General features: G+C 43.5%; 1 protein-coding gene, 1 long non-coding RNA gene and 6 other non-coding genes across 8 annotated transcripts; 7 read left to right on the top strand and 1 right to left on the bottom strand.

The window, feature by feature from the left end:
* The first annotated feature begins 1,243 nt into the window (after window positions 1–1,243).
* On the top strand, window positions 1,244–1,314 carry trnag-gcc (transfer RNA glycine (anticodon GCC)). The gene has a single exon. It is a non-coding gene; the product is annotated as a tRNA-Gly (tRNA).
* A 466-nt stretch (window positions 1,315–1,780) lies between these two features.
* trnad-guc (transfer RNA aspartic acid (anticodon GUC)) lies at window positions 1,781–1,852 on the top strand. The gene has a single exon. It is a non-coding gene; the product is annotated as a tRNA-Asp (tRNA).
* An 879-nt stretch (window positions 1,853–2,731) lies between these two features.
* Window positions 2,732–2,802, top strand: trnag-gcc (transfer RNA glycine (anticodon GCC)). The gene has a single exon. It is a non-coding gene; the product is annotated as a tRNA-Gly (tRNA).
* A 415-nt stretch (window positions 2,803–3,217) lies between these two features.
* Window positions 3,218–3,289, top strand: trnad-guc (transfer RNA aspartic acid (anticodon GUC)). Its single transcript has one exon. It is a non-coding gene; the product is annotated as a tRNA-Asp (tRNA).
* Window positions 3,290–3,384: 95 nt separating this feature from the next.
* On the top strand, window positions 3,385–6,073 carry LOC135568846 (uncharacterized). Its single transcript, XR_010462750.1, has 2 exons — window positions 3,385–3,965; window positions 4,382–6,073. It is a non-coding gene; the product is annotated as an uncharacterized LOC135568846 (long non-coding RNA).
* A 218-nt stretch (window positions 6,074–6,291) lies between these two features.
* trnav-cac (transfer RNA valine (anticodon CAC)) lies at window positions 6,292–6,364 on the top strand. Its single transcript has one exon. It is a non-coding gene; the product is annotated as a tRNA-Val (tRNA).
* Window positions 6,365–13,685: 7,321 nt separating this feature from the next.
* Window positions 13,686–15,541, bottom strand: LOC135568843 (uncharacterized). The gene is made up of 7 exons (XM_065015617.1): window positions 14,809–15,541; window positions 14,545–14,721; window positions 14,393–14,454; window positions 14,224–14,310; window positions 14,095–14,136; window positions 13,853–14,026; window positions 13,686–13,773 (listed from the first exon to the last, which is right to left on the bottom strand). The coding sequence occupies exons 1-7, from the start codon at window positions 14,870–14,872 to the stop codon at window positions 13,714–13,716; spliced, it is 666 nt and encodes a 221-aa protein (XP_064871689.1). The 5' UTR covers window positions 14,873–15,541; the 3' UTR covers window positions 13,686–13,713.
* Window positions 15,542–15,691: 150 nt separating this feature from the next.
* trnav-cac (transfer RNA valine (anticodon CAC)) lies at window positions 15,692–15,764 on the top strand. Its single transcript has one exon. It is a non-coding gene; the product is annotated as a tRNA-Val (tRNA).
* Window positions 15,765–16,179: the final 415 nt, after the last annotated feature.

The following is a 16,179-nucleotide window of genomic DNA, read 5'->3' as shown; positions in this document are numbered from 1 at the left end:
TAAATATAAATTGGTGAGGCGGGTTACAGGAGACTGTTTTGACGATGAGTTTATGGAAAATAAAAAAATATATATAAAAAGGTATGTGAAAAAAGTTGTAAATATATATATATATATATATATACGGGACATGACAAGACGAGGACAAAAGACGTCTGAACTGCTAAACCATCTTGGATGTTTTTTTGTTGTTGCTTGACTGTAGGCAAGACACACTTGTCTTTGTACTCCTCACCTGGTGGCCTGCGCCACACACGCTTGACACCATCTGAACCAAATAAGTTTATCTTGGTCTCATCAGACCACAGGACATGGTTCCAGTAATCCATGTCCTTAGTCTGCTTGTCTTCAGCAAACTGTTTGCGGGCTTTCTTGTGCATCATCTTTAGAAGAGGCTTCCTTCTGGGATGACAGCCATGCAGACCAATTTGATGCAGTGCACGGTGTATGGTCTGAGCACAGACAGGCTGACCCCCCACCCCTTCAACCTCTGCAGCAATGCTGGCAGCACTCATACGTCTATTTCCCAAAGACAACCTCTGGATATGACGCTGAGCACACGTGCACTCAACTTCTTTGGTCGACCTGTTCTGAGTGGAACCTGTCCAGTTAAACCGCTGTATGGTCTTGGCCACCGTGCTGCAGCTCAGTTTCAGTGTCTTGGCAATCTTCTTATAGCCCAGGCCATCTTTATATAGAGGAACAATTATTTTTTTCAGATCCTCAGAGAGTTGTTTGCCATGAGGTGCCATGTTGAACTTCCAGTGACAAGTCAGTATGAGGGAGTGTGAGAGCGATGGCACCAAATTTAACACACCTGCTCCCCATTCACACCTGAGACCTTGTAACACTAACGAGTCACATGACACCGGGGAGGGAAAATGGCTAATTGGGCCCAATTTGGAGGGGTGGACTCACTTTTGTTGCCAGTGGTTTAGACATTAATGGCTGTGTGTTGAGTTATTGAGGGGACAGCAAATTTACACTGTTATACAAGCTGTACACTCACTACTTTACATTGTAGCAAAGTGTAATTTCTTCAGTGTTGTCACATGAAAAGATATACTCAAATATTTACTAAAATGTGAGGGGTGTACTCACTTTTGTGATATACTATATATATATATATATACACACACACACAGCAAAAAAAAAACTATAAAAACTACCATTTAAACTATACATTATTTTATTATATGTTTATAATACTGTTTATAGATCTTGCTTTTCTACAGAGGAGTAAGCATTGGTGGTTCAGTGGTAGAATTCTCGCCTGCCACGCGGGAGGCCCGGGTTCGATTCCCGGCCAATGCATCAGTATCTTTTGCTTCCGTTATCCACATTATTTTCTTAATTTGCTCATCTGTTCTTCACTCTTTTTGTAGCAGGTTAACCCACTCCAATCCTCACTTTTAAAAAATATGTATAATTATTTGAACAACTAAGGGTAGCTATAGCTAGCTAGTGTTGTTGATAACGTTATAAAACTCGACAACTGATAAAGCAAGTTCTTTCCCTTCTGACCTAAACAAGAATATGGCGTGCATAGTTAGCTATGTCTTCCAACTGGTTAGCAATATGTTAGCTAACCTAGCTAAAAATCACATTTTGTAATCACATTGCTAAAGTGTTTAGACTGTGCCAACTGGTTAGCAATATGTTAGCTAACCACGCTAAAAATCACATTTTGTAATCACATTGCTAAAGTGTTTAGACTGTGCCAGTAAAAAGCTATTTTAGTTCAAGTTAGAAACTGTATTACCTGCTAAAACATCATCAGTCCTCGTTAGTATAGTGGTCAGTATCCCCGCCTGTCACGCGGGAGACCGGGGTTCAATTCCCCGACGGGGAGGAGAATATTTTAATTAACTCCTTTCACCGTTGATTTGTGACTGAGATACCTGAAACGTCACCATTTTACTGGGATAGACATATTGGTTATCATGTGCAAGATGATATTGGGTATGGGAATTCATTATTGTTCTTCTGACAAAGGTAGGTAGAATATGATCATAAAATATCATGATATGCTGTCAAACAGTGTATGTGTGTGCACACACACACACACACACACACACAGCACAACCAACCCTTTTTCAGGACCCTTTCAAAGATAATTTGTAAAAATCCAAATAACTTCACAGATCTTCATTGTAAAAGGTTTAAACACTGTTTCCCATGCTTCTTCAATGAACCATAAACAATTAATGAACATGCACCTGTGGAACGGTCATTAAGACACTAACAGCTTACAGACGGTAGGCAATTAAGGTCACAGTTATGAAAATGTAGGACACTAAAGAGGCCTTTCTACTGACTCTGAAAAACACCAAAAGAAAGATGCCCAGGGTCCCTGCTCATCTGTGTGAATGTGCCTTAGGCATGTTGCAAGGGGGCATGAGGATTACAGATGTGGCCAGGGCAATAAATTGCAAGGATGCAATTTTCTGTTTGAAAAAGGTCCAGCAGCCACATTAGCAGGACAGTAATATGGTGTATTTTGTCATGAAGTATCAGCTAACAAAAACATGATAATACAGGGGTTTCTAGTGGCACGCATATGGATACGTGAGCTCGGAAGAAGTTGTATACATCGTTTCTGCGTTACGCTTCCGTGTTTTAAAAGTGTGAATGGGGTAAATGTATTCTTACTACAACATCTGCTATATAAACACTTCAAATACCGTTTTATGGATCTTATCTATACACCTTCTTTTTGACGAGTATATAAGCATTGGTGGTTCAGTGGTAGAATTCTCGCCTGCCACGCGGGAGGCCCGGGTTCGATTCCCGGCCAATGCAACGACATATTTTGCTCTATTTTCTTTTTATTGGTTCTTCACTCTTTTTTTTTTAGCATGTTTACCCACTCCAATCCCCGCTTTTTAAACATATGTATCATGATATGAACAACTAAGTGTAGGTATAGCTAGCTAGTATTGTTGATACTATTATAAAACTCGACAACTGATAAAGCCAGTTCTTTCCCTTTTTACCTAAACAAAAATATGGCGTGTTGAAACATAGTTAGCTATGTCTTTTCCCTCTTTGGCAATATGTTAGCTAACCTAGCTAAAAATCACATTTTGAAACCTCTTTGCTAAAATTTTTAGACTGTGTCAGTAAAAAGTTACTTGAGGTACAGTCATATACTGTATCACGTGCAGACAATAATTTAGGGCCAGTTTTATAAAAAACATTGTTGTTATTTCTCCAGTCCTCGTTAGTATAGTGGTCAGTATCCCCGCCTGTCACGCGGGAGACCGGGGTTCAATTCCCCGACGGGGAGGAATATATTTTTCTTAACTTCCTTACTTAACTCAATGTTGATTTGCAACTGAGACCTGAAATATCACAATTTTACTGGGATAGACATTTGTGTACATTATCCTCTTAAGGATCGTACCCTTTTTTTCAATTTTCACCTAAAATAACATCTAAGGATATGCATATTATTGATACCATTGAAAGGAAACACTTTGAAGTTTGTGGAAATGTGAAATTAATGTAGGATAATATGACACTTCAGATGTGGTAAAAGACAAAAAAGCATGTTTTTGTTTGTATTACTTTCAGATAGGAGTCTAGGTGTAATGTCTTGTGCATACCCAGCCTCTCACACATGGTGGCGAACACACGGGACTCAACGTTTCTGCCTTGGATGGACTCTGCAGCTCCAAACCTGCTGAACATCCCCGCTGTCAGGGCGTTGACGATGGTCTCTGTGCTGCCATCCTGTTAGAAGGTAACAGATTATTTTATTACAATGGTTAAATTGGATTTTCATTGTGTTCAATGGTGTTATTTGCCCCCTAGTGGCGCTTTCTGGTACTTAGAAAGACGACGCAAACAGGAAGTACAGAATTTGTTTTGCACGCATAGAGCAGCTACAAACAACGCTACGTTGCAGGTCTTTCAATGTAGTTATTTCTTGTCACGCTTCAGCCTTGGAAAAATATTTGTTTGTAAGTTCGATTCAAGCATTTAACTAATGATGATAATCTTGTTATTGATAGAGTTGCTTACATATCAATGTTGGTTGCATTTACTCACAAATTGCAATGCCTTTAATGTATGTCGTTAGCTGTATTACTTTGCTCATGCGTCATGCAAACGAATGGTAATATACAATACTGTAGTTTGTTACTGTTCCTAGTGTAATATGCTTTGTTATTCTACATAAATGGTTGTACATTATTAGAGTAATGAAAGGAGCCAATTGCCATATGAGTAACAATTAGCTATATGGTTTGGCATCATGCCAGATGCATGGTACCTTAGCGCGTGCTTTGTATTTATGCAACTTCAAATGTTTAATGTACAGCTACAGTATGTCGGTGTGAATTGAACACTAAAGTATATTATTTTCTGTATTTTGCAGTTTCACAACATAAACGTTTTCAATATATTAATTCAAGAAAAGTCACGCCTTGGGAGTTTTATTGAAGACTTAGTTGTTAGCTATCTGTCTAGTTTTGCATGGGAACGCAACTCAAGGGCAGAATAGTCTCTGCCTCCTGGTCAGGCAGAGCCTAGGCCTTGGGCAATTTTGTGAAATAGTCCATGGCCGTGAGCACCCAGCGGTTTCCACTGTCTGTGGTGGGGAATGGCCCAACTACATCCACTCCCACCCTCTCCATGGGAGCCCCCACTGGAACTGTTGGAGATGAGCTTGAGAGCGGCCTGGGGGGCCCTTTCTCGCTGTGCAGTTGTCACAGCGACGGCAAAAGTCCTCCACATCCCTCTTGTGCTGCCCCCAGTAAAGGCCCTGACGGAGGCGGTACAGTGGCCCCAAAGTTTCCAGTCCCCACCACTCCATGAGTACTCTGGAGCACAGCCTCCCGCAATGCTTTTGGGACCACCACCTGCCACCTCTCCTCTCCCGTAGCCGACTCCTTCCATGCCCGCTGTAGCACACCATCAACCAGCCGCAGTCTCTCAAACTTTGACCACAACCCTTTGGTCGCGAGTGAGAGCACTGTCACCTCTTCCCATGGTGGCCTCACCTGCACCTCTACCCACAGTAGCACTGGCTGTAGGTCTGTGTCCCGTCCCTGCTGCTGCCCCCATTCAGCCACGTCGACAGTCTGCAGCTCACAGCAGACAGGCCCGCTTGCCCGACACACTGTGGCACAGACCCCCTCCTCTGCACACAGCTCTCTCTCCCGTCCCTCAATACAGCAGAATTTTTTGTGGTACTCTTCCCCAGATTTGTGCCTCGACACAATCCTGTCTCGAAGCTCTACTGACAATTCCTTCGACCTCATGGCTTGGTTTTTGCTTTGACATGCACTGTCAACTGTGGGACCTTATATAGACAGGTGTGTGCCTTTCCAAATTCTGTCCAATCAATTGAATTTACCACAGGTGGACACCAATCAAGTTGTAGAAACATTTCAAGGATGATCAATGGAAAAAGGATGCACCTGAGCTCAATTTCGAGTCTCGTAGCAAAGGGTCTGAATACTTATTTCATTAAGTTATTTCTGTTTTAATACATTTGCAAACATTTCTAAACCTGTTTTCACTTTGTCATTATGTGTGTAGATTGAGAAAAATACATAATTTAATCAATTTTATAAATGGACAAGTAGGCGCGCAATTGATTATAGTCATTGTAGTTCCCATGTTTTTGATGCTAATCTATGTAGAATATTCTCCTGTTTAAAAAAACAAAAAATAACAAATGTTAATTGCTCAGCACTTAATTGCTCAGCACCTACTTCTGTTTACCACAGAGAGCATTTGATTCTCTGCCCTCCTCAACCGTTTATGGCTGGCAAAGTACCAGGATGTTATCTTTTGTTTTGAATCCGAATTTAGAACTGAATTGAATCTGAATATCTGAGAAGTTCAATATTTGAAACTTTTGTGAAATTTAAGTGATAGTTTGTGAACTTGATACACAGAAAATTAATGCTATATTTATATATATATATATTTAAACTCAATATATAAATATTATTACATTGACATTTAATTCAGTTTGAAATCATGATATCAAAGTTCAATTTATGAATTCAATGATTCAATTTGGGCATTACAAATTAAAAAATGTTGAATTCAAATACAATTTCTGTTGGCACTGAAATCACTCCATTCAAATACTACAATAGGGAAAATAATAGTTTGATTGGTCCAAAAGTAATTTACATTAAACAAGAATCCATAGTCTACGTAGATTATATAAATATACAACATAAAGAGTAACAGATTATTCAAATTTGTAATTTGCATGCTGTCAAATCAAGTGGTGAGATTCTTTAACTCTATTTCTGGCAATAACTTTCAGTTTCCGTAGTGTAGTGGTTATCACGTTCGCCTCACACGCGAAAGGTCCCCGGTTCGAGACCGGGCGGAAACATATTTTGTCAAAATGGACCAATGACTGAAAACAGAGTGCCTGCGAATCTGATTTTTTCTGTGACCCAAAGCTTCTGTGCATGTGCGGATCACGCTATTACTCTTAGAGAATAGGCTACTCTGACAAATGGTGCTTGTTTTAGAAAGTTAGATCAAAACTGAGTCAATGTCTGCAAGATCACATAATGATATTATTCTACATAACATAATATAATAGTATTACGTTACTGTAAGACAAAAACACACCTACATTTTTCTCTCAAGTGGCCAAAACTCAACCGTTCACACCACTAGGCAAAATACATTTACATTTAAGTCATTTAGCAGACGCTCTTAGCGACTTACAAATTGGTGCATTCACCTTATGACATCCAGTGGAACAGTAGTGCATCTAAATCTTTTAAGGGGGGGGGGGGGGATTACTTTATCCTATCCTAGGTATTCCTTAAAGAGGTGGGGTTTCAGGTGTCTCCGGAAGGTGGTGATTGACTCCGCTGTCCTGGCGTCGTGAGGGAGTTTGTTCCACCATTGGGGGGCCAGAGCAGCGAACAGTTTTGACTGGGCTGAGCGGGAACTGTACTTCCTCAGTGGTAGGGAGGCGAGCAGGCCAGAGGTGGATGAATGCAGTGCCCTTGTTTGGGTGTAGGGCCTGATCAGAGCCTGGAGGTACTGAGGTGACGTTCCCCTCACAGCTCCGTAGGCAAGCACCATGGTCTTGTAGCGGATGCGAGCTTCAACTGGAAGCCAGTGGAGAGAGCGGAGGAGCGGGGTGACGTGAGAGAACTTGGGAAGGTTGAACACCAGACGGGCTGCGGCGTTCTGGATGAGTTGTAGGGGTTTAATGGCACAGGCAGGGAGCCCAGCCAACAGCGAGTTGCAGTAATCCAGACGGGAGATGACAAGTGCCTGGATTAGGACCTGCGCCGCTTCCTGTGTGAGGCAGGGTCGTACTCTGCGGATGTTGTAGAGCATGAACCTACAGGAACGGGCCACCGCCTTGATGTTAGTTGAGAACGACAGGGTGTTGTCCAGGATCACGCCAAGGTTCTTAGCGCTCTGGGAGGAGGACACAGTGGAGTTGTCAACCGTGATGGGGAGATCATGGAACGGGCAGTCCTTCCCCGGGAGGAAGAGCAGCTCCGTCTTGCCGAGGTTCAGCTTGAGGTGGTGATCCGTCATCCACACTGATATGTCTGCCAGACATGCAGAGATGCGATTCGCCACCTGGTCATCAGAAGGGGGGAAAGGAGAAGATTAATTGTGTGTCGTCTGCGTAGCAATGATAGGAGAGACCATGTGAGGTTATGACAGAGCCAAGCGACTTGGTGTATAGCGAGAATAGGAGAGGGCCTAGAACAGAGCCCTGGGGGACACCAGTGGTGAGAGCACGTGGTGAGGAGACGGATTCTCGCCACGCCACCTGGTAGGAGCGACCTGTCAGGTAGGACGCAATCCAAGCGTGGGCCGCGCCGGAGATGCCCAACTCGGAGAGGGTGGAGAGGAGGATCTGATGGTTCACAGTATCGAAGGCAGCCGATAGGTCTAGAAGGATGAGAGCAGAGGAGAGAGAGTTAGCTTTAGCAGTGCGGAGCGCCTCCGTGATACAGAGAAGAGCAGTCTCAGTTGAATGACTAGTCTTGAAACCTGACTGATTTGGATCAAGAAGGTCATTCTGAGAGAGATAGCGGGAGAGCTGGCCAAGGACGGCACGTTCAAGGGTTTTGGAGAGAAAAGAAAGAAGGGATACTGGTCTGTAGTTGTTGACATCGGAGGGATCGAGTGTAGGTTTTTTCAGAAGGGGTGCAACTCTCGCTCTCTTGAAGACGGAAGGGACGTAGCCAGCGGTCAGGGATGAGTTGATGAGCGAGGTGAGGTAAGGGAGAAGGTCTCCGGAAATGGTCTGGAGAAGAGAGGAGGGGATAGGGTCAAGCGGGCAGGTTGTTGGGCGGCCGGCCGTCACAAGACGCGAGATTTCATCTGGAGAGAGAGGGGAGAAAGAGGTCAGAGCACAGGGTAGGGCAGTGTGAGCAGAACCAGCGGTGTCGTTTGACTTAGCAAACGAGGATCGGATGTCGTCGACCTTCTTTTCAAAATGGTTGACGAAGTCATCTGCAGAGAGGGAGGAGGGGGAGGGGGGAGGATTCAGGAGGGAGGAGAAGGTTGCAAAGAGCTTCCTAGGGTTAGAGGCAGATGCTTGGAATTTAGAGTGGTAGAAAGTGGCTTTAGCAGCAGAGAGAGAAGAGGAAAATGTAGAGAGGAGGGAGTGAAAGGATGTCAGGTCCGCAGGGAGGCGAGTTTTCCTCCATTTCCGCTCGGCTGCCCGGAGCCCTGTTCTGTGAGCTCGCAATGAGTCGTCGAGCCACGGAGCGGGAGGGGAGGACCGAGCCGGCCTGGAGGATAGGGGACATAGAGAGTCAAAGGATGCAGAAAGGGAGGAGAGGAGGGTTGAGGAGGCAGAATCAGGAGATAGGTTGGAGAAGGTTTGAGCAGAGGGAAGAGATGATAGGATGGAAGAGGAGAGAGTAGCGGGGAGAGAGAGCGAAGGTTGGGACGGCGCGATACCATCCGAGTAGGGGCAGTGTGGGAAGTGTTGGATGAGAGCGAGAGGGAAAAGGATACAAGGTAGTGGTCGGAGACTTGGAGGGAGTTGCAATGAGGTTAGTGGAAGAACAGCATCTAGTAAAGATGAGGTCGAGAGTATTTCCTGCCTTGTGAGTAGGGGGGGAAGGTGAGAGGGTGAGGTCAAAAGAGGAGGGGAGTGGAAAGAAGGAGGCAGAGAGGAATGAGTCAAAGGTAGACGTGGGGAGGTTAAAGTCGCCCAGAACTGTGAGAGGTGAGCCGTCCTCAGGAAAGGAGCTTATCAAGGCATCAAGCTCATTGATGAACTCTCCGAGGGAACCTGGAGGGCGATAAATGATAAGGATGTTAAGCTTGAAAGGGCTGGTAACTGTGACAGCATGGAATTCAAAGGAGGCGATAGACAGATGGGTAAGGGGAGAAAGAGAGAATGACCACTTGGGAGAGATGAGGATCCCGGTGCCACCACCCCGCTGACCAGAAGCTCTCGGGGTGTGCGAGAACACGTGGGCAGACGAAGAGAGAGCAGTAGGAGTAGCAGTGTTGTCTGTGGTGATCCATGTTTCCGTCAGTGCCAAGAAGTCGAGGGACTGGAGGGCGGCATAGGCTGAGATGAACTCTGCCTTGTTGGCCGCAGATCGGCAGTTCCAGAGGCTACCGGAGACCTGGAACTCCACGTGGGTCGTGTGCGCTGGGACCACCAGATTAGGGTGGCCGCGGCCACGCGGTGTGGAGCGTTTGTATGGTCTGTGCAGAGAGGAGAGAACAGGGATAGACAGACACATAGTTGACAGGCTACACAAGAGGCTACGCTAATGCAAAGGAGATTGGAATGACAAGTGGACTACACGTCTCGAGTGTTCAGAAAGTTAAGCTTACGTAGCAGAATTTTATTGACTAAAATGATTAAAATGATACAGTACTGCTGAAGTAGGCTAGCTGGCAGAGGCTGCGTTGTTGACTATGTAGGCTAGCTGGCAGTGTCTGCGTTGTTGACACTACACTAATCAAGTCGTTCCGTTGAGTGTAATAGTTTCTACTGTGCTACTGTGCTGCTATTCGGGGCTAGCTGGCTAGCTAGCAGTGTTGATCACGTTACGTTGCGTTAAAAGAACGACAATAGCTGGCTAGCTAACCTAGGAAATCGCTCAAGACTACACAATTATCTTTGATACAAAGACGGCTATGTAGCTAGCTATGTAGCTAGCTACGATCAAACAAATCAAGCCGTTGTACTGTAATGAAATGAAAAATGTGATACTACCTGTGGAGCAAAGCGAAATGCGACCGGATTGTTTAGCCTACCTATCTGCTCTAAAGAATATTCTTATGGTGGCCAAATCACGTTTTTTTTTGTCGCAATCCCTTCTAACGTGTCCTTCACAGCCTTTCAGCATCCATAGAGGCGAACAAAGTACATGTTCCAGAGTTTTAGCCACCGCCGGCCCGCTAATTAGACAGGATTCGGTAACAGCCTATGACGGGAGATTGACGAGGGCGTTATTTTCTGAGCTAAACTAACCACCTCTAACAACAAGACATAAAACCTCACATAGTTCTGCCTCAAAACAATGACAAACTCCCTCAACCAGTGACATATTTGGCTTTTTATTTGAGCGCTGATGCTGCTCTGTGATAAACAGTGCCCACTTTGACAAAGGCAGGGGCACAAAATATGTTGATTGTCCATTCCCAGCGCGCCTCTCCAGGGTGCTGTTGGAGAGAAACATAGCTGCGGTACTCCACCAAAGTTCGGTTTTAAAAAATCTTCGACGTCTATGTTTGTTTCAGATTTTGTCTGGACCAGCTTTGATTTGGCCCAAACATAGATGTCTATAAATGAAGTATTTTTTTCAAATTGAATTCAGAACCAAAAATGAGCGGGATTTCAAACACCAGGAAAATACGTATTTTTCAACGTCTGGAAAATAGGCTTTTTCGACGTTCTATAAAATATGTATTTTAAACATACGGAAAATACATATTTCCAACTTTCATTCAGAACCTAAATCGAATGTAAACTGAGCCACTTTGGCTTCAGAAACCTCTCCATTGGTACCGATAGCTTCTGTTTACCACAGAGCATTTCATTGTATTTTTTCCCCTTCTACCTTTTCGGGCTGGCAAAGTACCAGGATGTTGTCTTTTGGTTTTGAATCTAAATTTAAAGACCCGGGGCCTGTTGCACAAAACTAGGATAAGGGATTAAGCCAGGATATCTTGGTGATCCTGGCTCAATTGATCCGTAATCCGGTTGCACTAAAGATGGATAGGGGGCAGGAGGATATGTTATGGTATAAATTACCATGGAGATTTATTCTGTGGAGCTAGCCTGCTCCAGACCAGGCTAAATTCCAGGATCTATTTAATCTCATCCCTAATGTCAGTCAGCAGTCACCACAAATGGAAACCAATAGTTATTTCACTGCTCACTATACATTGTTAACACATATAACTAGACCCACTGTTATTTAAACGTTTGTGATCATTAATTTCAATGATTTTGGATAAAAAATGATTTTTAGATGATGTTGCTATCATTAGATAATTTAGTTTCCCATAGACTATAAGGCTATATATAAAATGATAGAATATTAGGGCCACAGAGGGGAAAAAAAACACAAGTCATAATATTGTAACCAGTTGTTTTAAAGGAGGACAGTTGTTAAAATGACAGATGTGGGGCATTTCGTGAAATTGTACTTCAGTATGGTTTCATAAACAAAGACATGCTGATGTGCCAGAATATTAAGTATCACATTGTCATAAGTATCAAAACAATATGTAGCTTTTCTGCAGAAAGAACCAGCCTCATAAATTTATGACTTTATCCTTTTTCTTCAGTGTGGCCCTAGTACTCTGTCATATAAACAAATACACATTCCATATGAATATAAAAACACAATGTGTAACATTATGTTCCTTTATTGAATAAGGACAAAACAAAACAGGTAAACCATCAGCTCCTTTCGAAACTGAAGTCACAGTGACTCTACAAGATGGAAAGCACAGAATCCAAGCATATTATACAAAATGATACATACACATTCAAAGGTCTGTATATAACACACCCTGCATGTCTGCACACTAAAATAAATGCAGGACAAATCCATACACATCAACTGAACAGACAAATGAATGGATGCAGTAGCCTCCCTGCAGCCTTGTATTACACACAGTATACCGCACAAACATCATAAGAAGCCAAATTCGTCAAAAAACGAACCCAAAAAACCCCAAATTCCTCTGCCACCGCAGGACATATTTAACCAAAATTGAAAGCACACATACTAACTAAAATAATTCAACACATATTGGTCCCTCAGCAGCCGACCACTGTCGTCATCAGGGAAGATTGCCGGATTGTCCCAGTCCATGGCTGGTGGCACTCTGGGGGCCCTCTCCTTCCTCAGGCAGGCCACATTGTGGAGGACAGCACAAGCCACAGTAATATCACATGCCCTAACAGGGCTGACCCTTAATTTGTGAAGGCAGTGAAAGCGTGCCTTCAGGAGGCCAAAGGTCATTTCAACTCTGGCCCTGGTCCTGGCATGGGCATGGTTGTAGGCCTGCTGTGCTTCCTGGGGTCTGTGAAAGGTGTCAGGAGAAAAGGCTGGCAGCCATACCCCTGTCTCCCAGCAACACACCAGAGAATTCACCTGTCAACACAAAATCTCATCATTACTACCTCATAAACACAGTGATATTCTTGACACAGCCATGATGGTTATAAATAGGGGTTGTGTGGCTTACCTTGTGATAGGCACTGATAGATTTCAGAGGCCCGAAAGATTCTGGAGTCATGGACTGAGCCAGGCCATTTTGCCACAACATTGCTGATCACACAGTCAGCATTGCAGACCATCTGAAATCATAAGATGAGGAATATTACACCAATCAATGCACATCACTGGCAATGCAGAGTGTTCGTCAATGGACAATATCAAAAAGTTATGTTCACCTGAACATTAATGCTGTGAAAGGATTTCCTATTCACAAAATCGGCCTCATGGGCACCTGAGGGGGCTTTTATCCTTATGTGTGTGCAGTCCACTGCACCAATGACATTGGGGAAACCTGTCACAAAGTAATGAGTATCCTACTATGTGTTAACAGTTGTCCTGTAATTTGTAGATCCTCTTACCTGCAATCCTATAGAACTCCTCTTTGATGTCACAGAGTCTTCTGTGGCCAGGGAAGGAGATGAAGACATCTGCTAATGCTTTGATAGCCAGACACACACTCCTTATTGTGCGGCAAATTGTGGCCTTGTTCAGCTGTTCTGCATCCCCCACCGAGTACAGGAAGGCTCCACTAGCAAAAAAGCGCAAGGCCACACAAACCATTTGCTCCACACTCAGTGCATGGCTCCGTGCAGTGCAGTGCTTAATCCTGGGACCCAGTAGTCTGCATAGATACAGGTTTTCTGCAGATGGCATCAGGTATCTTTCATATAGATGGTCATCAGGGAAGGCCAGTGGGTCCAACCGGTCCCTGAAGACCCTTTCTCGCCTGAAGGCTCTCCTCAGCACAAGTGCTTCTTCATCCACCACATCTCGCACGAATGGGCATGCCATTGTCAGAGCAGAAAGGAACACACAATTTTGGGCCTTCATATAGGCTAGTGGCCACACCTGGTGCTGGGGGGGTGGGCAAAAGAGGGCGATGCCTTATAACGATGACTTGGTTGTACTGATTGCTGGGAAAATAAAAAAAACCTTAGAAAGATGCCACCGTCCTGTGTGCTCACAATAAGAGCTCATATGTCATGGCTCACTTGACTTTACGAGAATATACCAAATTTTTATTTTGAGCTGTGTCATCTTCTTGGAGCTGGGGGAGGAAAGAAAAATAATGATTAATACATTTGTGTTACAGTTAGCATACAGTGTACATTGAAGGCATATCTCACCTCCCTCTCAAGTTTTTTTATTTCAAGGTCCAGTTTCCTAATTGTCCTCTTTTTTATTTCGGACTCCAGTGCAAGATTTTCCATCTTTTTCTTCTTGTACTGAATGTCTATGTCTGCCAGTTCTATTTGGCGCCGGAGGTGGTTGCCATACAACTTTCTGATAGCTTGTGAGCTCTGTGAACACAATACAATTAGCGCAGCTGGAATTTGGCAGGATGTGGTGTCCTTTTATTAATACGCACTATGTTGCCAGCCTGGTTTTCCCACTGTATAGCATCTGGGTCCTGTAAAAGAAATTAGATTTTTTGATTTTGATGAGGACTCCTCACCATTGTAGAGTAAATAGTACTTTCACAGTCTTAACATGATACCTCATGCCTTCTGGAATCCAGAGAGATGGTCTCCTCCTCATCATCGTCTCCATCATGTGCTGTTGCTGCTGCACTGGGGCCTTCACCCTATCACATTTAATCGGATTCATATTGAAGCTAGTAGACAAGACATGCCAGGCCTACAGTATGCCTTTGATGGAGTACTCACTGGATCAGCATCGTCTGGTGCTTGTGCTGGTGGCTCTAACAGGAACACAGTGCTGCCAGGCACTGCAAGGCAATAGGTAAACCAAAGTCAGACAGTCCAAATTGATTCAATATGAATGTGGTTGTATCCCATGTAGAGATGGAAGGACATACCTTGAATGAAGCGGGTGGCATCTTGGGAGGAACCTATGCTCGTCTCTTTCCCCCCAGGGATCCCCTCTAAGACGGGCCTGCCTTTATTTAGCTCCAAGGCCATGTCCTCTGCTGGGGTAAGGTCAGCCTTTGGTGACCCACCACCCGTGCCTTGTCTGTGGGTATTCTTTTTCACTGCTAAAACAGTACAGACAATGTGTGAGCAGGCACCTTCTGGGTACAATATATGCTTGTGCTTTGTTAAATATTAGTCAGGGACCATACCATTCTGCAGAATGTTCTTGTATTTGATTTTGACCTGCTGCCATGTCCGTTTTGGCCCGTTCATGTTTAATCTACACACACACACACACACATTTAATGGAGTCACACTGCAAAAATTACTTGGTATTTTTGTCTTGTTTTCAGTAAAAATATCAAAAAATTTATCATAGCTTTATACAGTGTGATGGAGTTACTTTACACAATTTCACTCATATCTGCAGTGCATTTCAATTAAAAATTTAACCGTTTCATAATTACAGTACAACTGCATTTTTGGAGATGTGAATTAAATATTTGAATTGTAATTGTGATGTTTCAGCGGAGCGGTGAGTGTGTAATTGTGCACTACTTACGCATTCAGGCGGTCTGCAATACTTTGCCACGCTTTTTCTCTTTGCTTTATCACTGTGGCGGTGTTGCCTTTCTTCTTAATTATATCTTTTACCTCCTCGTATGCCTCCATGAGGATTTGTGCTTCCGACGGGGAAAAGTACGCGGCTCTAGTTGCCATGGTAAATCAGTTAATCTGTGATCTGTGGCGGGGTCTATTTGAGTGAGCCGTGAGCGCGCACCTATCCAGGATTGGTTTCACCTGGCTTAATGAATCCGTGTCTGCTCATCCTGGCTTGGTCTTTGTGCAACCAATTAAGCCTGGACGCACATGTTTTGGCTTCATTGAGCTCAGCTGAGTCATTTATCCCGGATGTCTTAATTCTACTTTTGTGCAACAGGCCCCTGAAATGGAAAACGGAATATATCTAAGAAATTGAATATATGAAATGATCGTCAACATAAAGAGTAACAGATTATTCAAATAATGGATATGCATGCTGTCACATCACGTTGTGAGATTCTTTAACTCTATTTCTGTCAACTTCTTTCAGTTTCCGTAGTGTAGTGGTTATCACGTTCGCCTCACACGCGAAAGGTCCCCGGTTCGAAACCGGGCGGAAACATGTTTTGTCAAAATAGGACCAATGACTGAAAAACGGAGTGGTTGTGAATCCGAATTTTCTGTGACCTATTTTTCTCTGCAGTAAAGATCCCAAAGCTTCTGTGCATGTGCTGATCACGTTATTTTTGCGAATCTACCATTTTCAAATCATGATATAAAAGTTACATTTATGCATTCAATGATTCAATTACAAATTCAAAAATATTGAATTAAAATTCAATGTCTTATAATACGAATACAAATTATGTAATTCCAATACAATTTCTGTTGGCACTGAAATCACTCCATTCTACTACTGCAATGGCGAATTTACATTTAAGAGGAATCGCTAGTATACATACAGTACTAGTCAAACGTTTGGACACACACACTCATTCCAGGGTTTGTCTTTATTTTCACTATTTTCTACGTTGTAG

The sequence above is a fragment of the Oncorhynchus nerka genome, unplaced genomic scaffold (genome assembly GCF_034236695.1).
Source record: "Oncorhynchus nerka isolate Pitt River unplaced genomic scaffold, Oner_Uvic_2.0 unplaced_scaffold_10___fragment_2___debris, whole genome shotgun sequence".
Taxonomy (NCBI): domain Eukaryota; kingdom Metazoa; phylum Chordata; class Actinopteri; order Salmoniformes; family Salmonidae; genus Oncorhynchus; species Oncorhynchus nerka.
This window is presented reverse-complemented; position numbering and strand designations above follow the sequence as displayed.

What these genes read in the sequence shown, in the direction of transcription:
- LOC135568843 (XM_065015617.1), bottom strand. Translation starts at nt 14,872, where the DNA reads ATGAACGGGCCAAAACGGACATGGCAGCAGGTCAAAATCAAATACAAG. An exon ending in CAAGAACATTCTGCAGAATG is followed by an intron (nt 14,722 to 14,808) that starts GTATGGTCCCTG and finishes GTACTGTTTTAG; the next exon opens with CAGTGAAAAAGAATACCCAC. An exon ending in TGCCACCCGCTTCATTCAAG is followed by an intron (nt 14,455 to 14,544) that starts GTATGTCCTTCC and finishes ATTGCCTTGCAG; the next exon opens with TGCCTGGCAGCACTGTGTTC.